At 35.9% G+C, this 10,641-nt stretch overlaps 2 protein-coding genes across 5 annotated transcripts; both read left to right on the forward strand.

The window, feature by feature from the left end:
* Positions 1-1,509: 1,509 nt before the first annotated feature.
* On the forward strand, positions 1,510-2,625 carry LOC105214640 (uncharacterized). Of its 2 annotated transcripts, none has more exons than XM_054231858.1 (3): positions 1,510-1,638; positions 1,892-2,050; positions 2,111-2,625. In XM_054231858.1, the coding sequence occupies exons 1-3, from the start codon at positions 1,570-1,572 to the stop codon at positions 2,339-2,341; spliced, it is 459 nt and encodes a 152-aa protein (XP_054087833.1). In that variant the 5' UTR covers positions 1,510-1,569; the 3' UTR covers positions 2,342-2,625. The 2 variants fall into 2 exon arrangements, with proteins under 2 accessions (XP_054087833.1, XP_054087834.1); XM_054231859.1 differs by having other exon boundaries at positions 1,610-1,750.
* A 1,167-nt stretch (positions 2,626-3,792) lies between these two features.
* On the forward strand, positions 3,793-8,412 carry LOC105214641 (leucine-rich repeat neuronal protein 1). Of its 3 annotated transcripts, none has more exons than XM_011188190.3 (7): positions 3,793-3,951; positions 5,891-6,026; positions 6,352-6,894; positions 7,215-7,402; positions 7,464-7,558; positions 7,619-7,731; positions 7,798-8,412. In XM_011188190.3, exons 2-7 carry the CDS (start codon positions 5,898-5,900, stop codon positions 8,245-8,247), a joined length of 1,518 nt encoding a protein of 505 aa, XP_011186492.2. In that variant the 5' UTR covers positions 3,793-3,951; positions 5,891-5,897; the 3' UTR covers positions 8,248-8,412. The 3 variants fall into 3 exon arrangements, with proteins under 3 accessions (XP_011186492.2, XP_054087824.1, XP_054087825.1); XM_054231849.1 differs by lacking the exon at positions 3,793-3,951 and adding an exon at positions 4,171-4,202; XM_054231850.1 differs by lacking the exon at positions 3,793-3,951 and adding an exon at positions 4,194-4,294.
* The last annotated feature ends 2,229 nt before the right edge of the window (positions 8,413-10,641 follow it).

The raw sequence follows: 10,641 nt of genomic DNA on the forward strand, positions 1-10,641 counted from the left end.
GAACTGTGGAACGGTATATCAAACTCACTGCGTACAGCTGCAACCGAAACAATTGGATTTCGGCAAAGACGAAAAACAAGCTGGTACGATGAGGATTACCGTCTCACAGCGGAGAGAAAACTGACTGCCTACCTCGCGACGTTGCAAACAACCACAACACGTGCGGGATGGGATAGATACCGAGAGCTGAAGAGGAAAGTGAGACGCATCTGCAGACAAAAAAGAAAAATACCGAAATGCGTGAGTACGAAGAGCTTAAGAAGCTGACAGACAGAGGTTATGCTCAAAAATTTTATGAAAAAGTGAAGCGACTTAACGAAGGTTTCATGGCCGGAGCATCCTCATGTAGAGACCAAGGTGGTAATCTGGTAACCGATGTCCAGGGCATACTGGGATTAAGGAGGAAACACTTCTCCGACCTGTTGAATGACAGTGAAAGTACAACACCAGGAGATGGCGAACCCGATTCCCCAATCGATGACGATGGAACAGATGTTCCATTACCCGACCATGAAGAAATTCGAATATCAATTACCTGCCTGAAGAACAACAAAGCGGCGAGGGCGATAGATTACCGGCCGAGCTATTCAAATACGGCGGCGAAGAACTGATAAGGTGCATACATCAGCTTCTTTGCAAAATATGGTCATAAGAAAGCATGCCTGACGATTGGAATCTTAGTGTGCTCTGCCCAATCCATAAAAAGGAGATCCCACAATATGTGCCAATTACTGTGAAAGACTAAAGCCACCATCAACAAACTGAGTGGACCTTATCAGTGTGGCTTTAGACCTGGAAAATCCACAACTGACCAGATATTCACCATGCAAAGTTGTAGACCTATACCAAAACGTTGGAGTCGATCTGAACCTTGTACCATACAAAATATAAAGTAAGCACTAGTACTGTATTTATAGTGGGGCATCGACCTTCTAAAAATTGCTGAAATCCGACCATAAGTTTTCAAGGCCTGACATATCGAACATGAGGACCTCAGTGCTTCTAATGCATTTTTTAACGAAAATATAGTCTCTCAGTTATTTTGATGGAATTCAGAGGGAATATTTCTCTTCTAATAATATGTCTCCGTGCCAAAAATGAGTGAATCGGCCTAGGGCCTAATATTTAGGGTTTCAAACTTTATACCATATCGAATATATGGGCTATAAAATTAAATAAATAAATTGCGAGAGTATAAAATGTTCGGTTACACCCGAACCTGGTCCTTCCTTACTTGTTCTATTTTATTTTGTTATTTAATATATACAATTTAGATAATTTTTCCTTTCGTTCGTTGTAGTTGTTATTGTTATTTAAATTGATTTGTTTGGAAAAATCCATCTAACTTTTTTTAAATTTTATTTTTAATATTTTATATTTTTTCCATATCGTTCGTTTTTATTATTTCCATATTATATATGTATATATATATAATTTTCAATTACAATAAATTGTATTCTATTTATTTTTAATCTACTTTGGCAACTCATTGCTTTATAATAGTAACTGTAAATTAATAATGCTTTCAGTTTTTTTATACAGTAGTTGAAAATACCAAACGGTGCCAGGATGCAGACAATACAAATATTTTATGGTTTCTGCATTTTATTAATTTTAAGCCGAGCGCATTCAACAAATGTAAGTTAGTAATAAATAATAAATATAACGAATATAATAATTATGAAAATGATAATTCCACATATTCTTCACCGTTTAGGCACGAATGCGAATGCAAGAAGCACATCGCCAAGTGAGTAAAAAATATGAATTATAAGTTTTTGTATATATTTATTTCGTTATTTATTTAATTTAATATATGTATAACTAATTTTATTATTATTATTTTTTTTACATAACTATATATATATTTATATTACTTGCTCTTTTACAGATCCTTCAACCCACCTGGCTCTCGGACAGTAGTCGCGCCGAAAAGCCCTCTGATGGCACCGTACGCATCACGCCCGAGAATCTGCGCGAGACGGCTGAGTGGCGTGCGATCATACAAAAGGCGGTTAACGAAGGGCGTTACGCGGTAGACATCGATGAGGTGAATATATGTATATGTATATAGTAAATGTAAATATATTGCATATGTATGATTCTACAGGAAACACCACAATTTAATCCAGAAGATCGTTTTCGTCCTCAGCCATTTCCGCCACCACAATTCGGTCCACCATCTTTAGCACCGTTCAATCCACCTCATTGGCCACTTCAATTTGAAGTGCCCACAATGGCGCCTTGGCTACCGCTGGAACCGCCGACGCAGCCCAATCCAATGCAACGCATGTGGAGCGATTTTATGGAGAATACGCGTCGAATGTGGGAACAGCATTAGGTTGTAAGAGAAAAAATATTCATAAATGTGCAATCTTTTGTTTGTGGCAAGTTTATTTTTAAGTTATAGTGTTTTTAAGCTAAAAAAGTAAGGTTATGTATATAAATAATTTGTTGTGTTTAAACATTTACATATTTATGCTAGTTTATGAAAGTTTATTTGTTTGTAAATATGTAATGTATGCTTTTACCTGTTCAGTATTATTTTTTATTTTTGAATATTTCTTCTGTACAGAATTTGTGTTATTAAGCATTCAAAGAAAAAAAATTGTTATTCTATTGTTAGCCATCTAGTTTCATTGGGATATGTGGAATTTAGTAGATGGTGGGTGTGGTCAATGATACATTTCCTTATAAATGAAGTCTATATATTCTGAATTTCATGGTGATGTGGCGGATATGAAATATTGACTCAGATGAAATCATTTATGCGATTATAGCCTAATCAAAAATAGCGATTTATTCGTCTTTTCTTACCCAATTGGAAATACCTAGCGGTCGTTCGCCCCCTGGTCTTTCCTACGGAGTGGATGCCTTCCTCTTCCTCTGTTTCCACCGGCGGGTACTACATCGAGCACTTTCAAACTTGTAGCACTCTCGTCCATTCGAACAACATAACCTAGCCACCGTAGCCGCAGTCTTATTATTCGCTGAACTGTGTCAATGTCGTCGAATAACACATTCAGCTCATCGTTCCATCGTCTGCGGTATTCGTCGTTGCCAATGTTGAAGGGACCGTAAATCTTCTAGAACCTTTCTCACGAAAACTCCTAGTGCCATCTCATCGGAACTTGACATTGTCCACGCTTCTGCACCATAAAATAAGACGGGAACACTACAAGTCCCACCGTTCCCACGACAGTCGGTTCTACGTAACCGAGACGGACCCGGATTTTTATCCGGCCAAGGACTGTCAAATCGGCAGCATTCCTCTAAATTATTTGGGGAATGTTTTATGCCGCTACAACAACAACAAGTCCCCCGCGTTTGGTCTTTGTTCGTGAAGAGAGGACTTTACTTTTCAATTGCCACTCAGTGCAAAGTAGCACCTATCGGGAAAAGTGATTCTGTGTTGGATTCCTATGCTGACATTGTTGGTGTTGTTGATGCTGGAACCAGAATAGGCGAAATTATCTACAATTTCAAGATTATGACTGTCAACTGTGGCATAGGAGTCTAGACACAAAAGCGCTGACTGTTTGTTTGATGACAGGAGATATATCGTCTCGGCCTCATTCACCGCCAGACCCAAACTAGCGTACAGTTAGAGAAATATAAAATGTCAGTATCTGAAGAAAATAATTTTTACAGTTTATATTGAATATATTTTATCATTCTGAGAGTTAATAATAATGAATACCACCATTCCATGACGGCGAATTCTTATCAGGCGAAAGTTCTCACTCTTTCGAAATGAGTAACACGATTGCGGAGTTAGGTTATAAAATCAAAACAATACTCTTAGCCCAACAAAGTTATTTGATACTGATAAGATTATAACCAATTTTGTAAAGAGACGAAGCGACAGTGATAAGATATACATAAAATGATTTCGCTGCTTCGAAAGCGTTTTCAGTAAGTGTTTAGATTCGACTGTGTTGGCTACAAATTGTAAGTTAAAATATAGTTAAGCGGTGCGATTAAAAACCAGTTAAAAAATATATATAAATATCAAATATATTTGTTTTTCTGCGAAATATACATACGTACATATACATATATTTTATTAGCTTTCTGAAGCTTTAAGTTCAAACGTGCTATAATATTATGAAAGTAGACATGCATTTTTGTGATATATAAATATAGAATGATAAGCCGCAATTTATCTATTGATTTTACTGTTTTATGAAAGATAACAATCAGTTGAGTCACACATTTCCAATAAATAGTACATACTAAATTTGAATCAAATTTTACAAAGTGGTTAAATATTTTAATAAGTGGAGTGAAAATAGTAAAAGTTATTTTATTTTATATTTTATTCGCGATTTGTTTAGCTTTAGTATTCACACGGAACCATAAGCATATTGGAATTTTAATAATTCAAATTGACAAGCATAATCCTTTTATCGCTAAGTACAAGTATAAATTTATAACTATATAATACGTTCCAAATATATGTACAAAGTACCGTACAAAGGCGGTACATAGAGTAGCAACCCTATTAAGAGTTTAATTTGTTAAAAAATAAAGTAATAATAAGAGATATAAAGTACCAGTTTGCGACACGTACATCATGATCGAAAAGAACTATCAACAAGTAAGGAAAGGCTAAGTTCGGGTGCAACCGAACATTTTATACTCTCGCAATTTATTTAGAGATTTACCTATATTTTCGGTAAAAAATTACCCTTAGGCACTGAGTTCTTCATCTTTGATATCAGGGGCCTTGAAAAGTCATGGTCCGATTTTGACAATTTTTCCACAAGTGATGTCACAGCTCAAATACAGTATTTGTGTAAAGTTTTATTTCGCTATCTTCATTGGTTCCTTATGTATATCTTATAAAGTGAAGGAATCAGATGAAATTCTAAATTGAGTTATATGGGAAGTAGGCGTAGTTGTGAACCGATTTCTCCCATATTCCACCAGTGTCATCAGAGTGTCAAGAAAATATTATATACCGAATTTCATCGAAATCTGTCGAGTAGTTCTCGAGATATGGGTTTTGACCCATAAGTGGGCGACGCCACGCCCATTTTCCATTTTGTAAAAAAATCTCAGTGCAGCTTCCTTCTGCCATTTCTTATGTAAAAAATTTCTTATGTTTAAGTGTTTTTGGTTATCGCCATTTTGTGGGCGTGGCAGTGGTCCGATTCCGCCCATTTTCGAACTTAACCTTCTTATGGTGCCAAGGAATACGTGTTCCAAGTTTCATTAAGATATCTCAATTTTTACTCAAGTTTACAGCGGACGGACAGACATCCGGATTTCAAATCTACTCATCATCCTGATCATTTTTATATATATAGACCCATATCTAACTCTTATATTTCTTGGTGACACAAACAAACGTTATGTGAACAAAACTATTATACTCTGTGCAACAGGTTGCGAGAGTATAAAAATATATCACGCACTAAATCAATAGACTTCAGACTTATTTGAAACTCCATAGATAGGATTGACGTTTTATTCATGCGATCTCAATCTCTGTCTCGCTCTCTTCCGCTCTTTCTCTCTCTCTCTCCGAGCTGACTTTGAAACCATGGAAATCAGCAAAAGTTGAAGAAACTAGATCTCGTATATAAAGAAAAGTTTAAATAATTTGTTATTTAATTCATAAGACTTTACCAGTGGCATTAAAGACATCACTCAAATTGTGTTTTGGCGGAAAATTAAAAGTTGTTCTAAAAGATTGTGAAACTGTATTTATCTCGTTAAAGGTTTGATAACTTAAAAATATTACTATAACAATATAAATTTTATATGAAGATATGTTTTAAGACTCTATATATCATCTGAAATCGTTATGAAGTTGCTATAACAAAATCTACTGAATTGTAAAAATTTACGTACTCACAATGCTCTTCTCTCTTTTAATCCATAGATCGCACATGAAAATGAGAAGTAATTGGTTAGCGACTATTTTATTAGTCGTGTTGTGCACTTCTCTAGCAACAGCGGATAATACCACCACAACTACTGTTGCACCAACGACTGCAGCAACGACACCAGTACCAAAGGTGAGAAAATCACACAGAGCTAAACCACTATTCTGAACGGTGAGATCAGAAATGGAACGATCGTTCTTAATTATGAATGGTGTAACTAATTCAAATTACTTTTATTCATACATATAAAATAGATGGATACGTCTCTTGTAAAATTTAAATCAAAGGCACTAGAGTTCTTTATTGATTTCAAAACATTTTTCGAAAAATTGTGTTTAAAATTTTAAACTGGCATGTACCAAGTCCATTTTGTATTGTATATGTTATATCTCTTAGTTTCTTTAAACATAACTCACTATAAACTATACAATAACCCAATTGTTTCAAATACTTTCAGATAAATGTTATGAAAAGCGATTTATGCAAAAAATGTGTTTGCTTAAGTAATCCAGATTACTCACAGATCGATTGTAGTGAAAGGAAAATGAATCTGCTCTTCAGTGTTGACGAATGGAAGATTCTACAAAATGGCGATGTCACTTTTGACGTTATAAAATTTGAGCATAATAACATTACAAATCTTACCGGCTTTCCCAGTTATCCAGTTAAACGTCTTTATTTGGGTTTCAATCATATCGAAACAATTGCCAAGTCCGCATTTGCTAATCTGACGCAACTGACTAAATTAGATTTATCACATAATAAGTTGAAGGTCAAACAATTGGATCCCGATGTATTCCGTGGCGTATACGATGTACATGATTATTTGCCTTTAGGCAAAATGATTGAATTGGATTTAGGTTACAATGAATTACACAGTTTGGATCCGGATGTCTTCGAGCATTTACCGAACTTAGAGACATTGATTTTGTCCGGGAACACATTTCAAGTGGTCGATCACAATGCAGCCACTGCTATCTCGGGTTTGATATCACTGAAGGTAAGTAATTTTTTATATTTTTACAATTGTAAAGTTTTAGACTCAAACGCCAAACGCAGGCTCAGTCTGTTCAGTTTAAGCCAGAGCCTAAATGCCGTATAAAGCGACATGTTATATCCCGATTTTAGTTAATATTTTTCACTAAGTCAAGTTTTTACTAGGTCTAAAATAAGAGATAAATTAGCAATAGTTAATGGTTAAGAACTTCGAGTAGAAACTTTATAGAAAATACTTTTATATTATACTTACTGAGATCTTAAGATCTCAAACTACGACTTTACGATTTTCTCAAATATGTTTCTTTCTAAAAATATTTCAAGACTTTGGATATGTCATTCATGGAACTTGCAGAGCTACCTGATTATCTACTTCATGGACCACGTGATTTGGAAACAATAATTTTAACTGGCAATCTGTTCGACGAGCTACCAGATGATTTGCATTTGGCGCCAAATCTCCGTGAGTTAGTGCTCGATGAAAATCCAATTGGCAATTTGACTGGAGATAAGTATGTTTTGCTGTGATATTATAACTTCAATTCTTCTAATTTCATTTTACTTATTACACAGCGTATTTCCGACACTACCTTATTTGACTTACTTGAGCATGTCCTATATGCCAGATCTGGAGGAAATCGGTGCCGGCGCATTTTCGGAATTGCAAAGTATACAAATAACGGAAGTTTGAAGGTTCAGATGTCATAGATTTTTTGTTGTTTTTTTAGATTTAACTACATTAATCTTGGCGAGTAATCCGAAATTGGGCAGAATCGACGTAAACGCATTTTCGAAGAACACAACAAACCCGGAAATATTGGCTTATCCACCAATGAAGAAGGTAAGTTTATAAACAGTTTTATAAACGTGTGAGTCCTTTATTAGCGTCAGAATTACCATTTTCCAGCTGCACATTCACAATAACAACCTTACGACTTTGGAACACAAATTATTTCAACGTTGGGATTTGATCACCGAACTGGATTTACGTTACAACTATTGGACCTGTGACTGCAGCAATCGTTGGCTCATCGAAGTTTTGATGGTGCAAATAAATAACACCACACCGTTGTGGATCCATGATGTCAACTGCTATCAGCCGAACGCTTTGCGTAATCTACCGCTGATTCAGCTCAGCACGGAGGAGAATAGGCTAACATGTAGCATAGAGGGTGGTAGCCCGAGTGGCAGCCTTTTCTTGATCGGGCTGCTTGTTGGCATTTTGTTGTGCATACCAATATTATTGGGTTCCGTTGCAATTTGGCGTCGTGGTTGCTTGGGCTTGAATCGCAACAATTATGGCGCTAATCGTTCGCTGTACAATCGTGCCAATTTCAACGATGAGTTACACATCTAAGACACGGTTTATTTTAAAGTTATTGTATAGTAGGTTTTATTTTTTTTTTATAAATTGTGTACCTTTAAAGGAAATATGCATACATACACACTTATGTATGTATGTACTATATACAATCGGCTGAAGTCATGAATAATAATAAAATTTATTTTGTTATTTCACAAACTGTAATAATTTAAATAATCATATTTTTATAATAGTAAGAGGTCTGAACAGTCATTAAAACTTATTCATTTTTCTAGGTCACTTGTGAGTTTAAGTGACTTTAGAATGGGCCTAATCATTGAATCCGCAGCGAATTCGATTTCGATACGATAATGATTTTCGATCGAAAATGTTCATGCAATCTTTGATTCCATCGATAAACTGCTTTACCACAAAGTGAGAACATAAAACTGTTTTATCGACATTTTCGACAAATGCGAGCAGACACTAGTGCTTTTTGCTTTGTTAAAAAATTTAAAGCTGACCTTTAACAATTGTGAAATTTCTTCCAAAAAATATTTAATTCGCCTGAGGCTCTTTGACAAAATTCTTTCGGTATTTCAAAGAGATAACTTTATATCGCTTTTAAACATTTTTAATTTATTTTTGTTAGTCTGTTTTTGTCTCTTGTCTCCAAAATACCCATTTAAAATATAATTTAGTCCGTCGTCAGTAATTGTTTACAAAAAATCTCCAAATGGTTTACTTCTTTTAAATTTAGATTTCGACCAAAATTTTCGATTTGGCGGGTGCAATGATTTCGTAATTAGCGACATCTATTAGCCGCGGAATGTATTTTTTCGAGTCGGTAAGTGAGTTCAATGTGATCGTAAATTTTTTTTTCGATACGGTTTCAATGATTCCAATGTAAAAATGTTCGTTCGAAAAGGATTCAATGATTAGGCTCAATAGTTCAGTTGTCTTTTCTGTAACTTGAAAACGTTGATAACAAATTACAAAAAACTAGAGTCAGTCATATATACCGGATTCTTTGTATTTTTTTCGAATATCTGGGGCAGTCAATATTTAAAAGTTTCTCTTCAGATGATTTTTTCACAAGCAACATTAATCGCCATAGACAGAAACAGGTAATAATCGCTTGGTGCCTGGTCGAACAGATATGATGGATGTAAAATAAATTTATAATCAAGCTAACGAAGCTTAGGAAAGAGTCAGTATCAATATGTGTGGCCTATCGTTGTCCTAATGAAACCCAATTCTACTATTGACCATTTCTAAGCAATTGCTTCTTCAGATAAAAATAATTTATTCACTGCCAAATCAAACCAAACACACAGCACACACTCCTTCCTGCCCGTCCATCATTGCTTGGCCACCGTTTGCGCCTCTCACCTCGATTCCAATCGAAATGTATGGATTTTGTTGCAATTCACAGATGAAAATTCTGTTCATGATGTTTTGGGTGAACTCGTGTGACAGCCATACTTCGAGCTTTTTCATCAAAAATACCGATCGCACTTATACACTGAGTTTTTGTTTCTTATTATACTCTCGCAACAAAAGTTGCTAAGAGAGTATTATAGTTTTGTTCACATAACGGTGCGGTATTCGCCGTCGCCAATGTTTAAGTGACCATAAATCTTCCGCAAAACCTTTCTCTCGAAAACTCCTAGTACCGTCTCATCGGATGTTAACATCGTCCACGCTTCTGCACCATAAAGTAGGACGGGAATGATGAGGGACTTGTAGAGTTTAGTTTTTTTTCGTCGAGAGAGGACTTTACTTTTCAATTGCCTACTTAGTCCATAGTAGCACCTGTTGGCAAGAGTGATTCTGCGCTGGATTTCGAGGCTGATATTGTTCGTGTTGTTGATGCTGGTGCCTAGGTATACGAAATTATCTACAACTTCAAAGTTATGACTGTCAACAGTGGCGTGGGAGCCAAGACGCGAATGCGCTGACTGTTTGTTTGATGACAGGAGATATATGGTCTTGTTCTAGTTCACCACCAGACCCATTCGCTTCGCTTCCTTATCCAGGCGGGAAAAAGCAGAACTAACGGCGCGGATGTTGTTTCCAATGATATCGATATCTTCGGCGTACGCCAGTAGCTGTACACTCTTATAGAAAATTGTACCTTCTCTGTTTAGCTCTGCGGCTCGTACTATTTTTTCCAGCATCAGGTTAAAGAAGTCACACGATAGCGAGTCACATTGTCTGAAACCTCGTTTGGTATCAAACGCCTCCGAGAGGTCCTTCCCGATCCTGACGGAGCTTTTGGTGTTACTCACCGGAAACCTTAAATTTCTTTATAAAGATGGAACAGAAGAGCTGCACTCAAAATGATAAACGAAATTTTAAATGGTCGTGGTTCCGCCCACTTATGGGCTAAAAACCATATCTCTGAAACTACTCGACCAATTTCAATGAAATTCAGATCATAATATG

The sequence above is a fragment of the Zeugodacus cucurbitae genome, chromosome 5 (genome assembly GCF_028554725.1).
Source record: "Zeugodacus cucurbitae isolate PBARC_wt_2022May chromosome 5, idZeuCucr1.2, whole genome shotgun sequence".
NCBI classification, from domain to species: Eukaryota; Metazoa; Arthropoda; class Insecta; order Diptera; family Tephritidae; genus Zeugodacus; species Zeugodacus cucurbitae.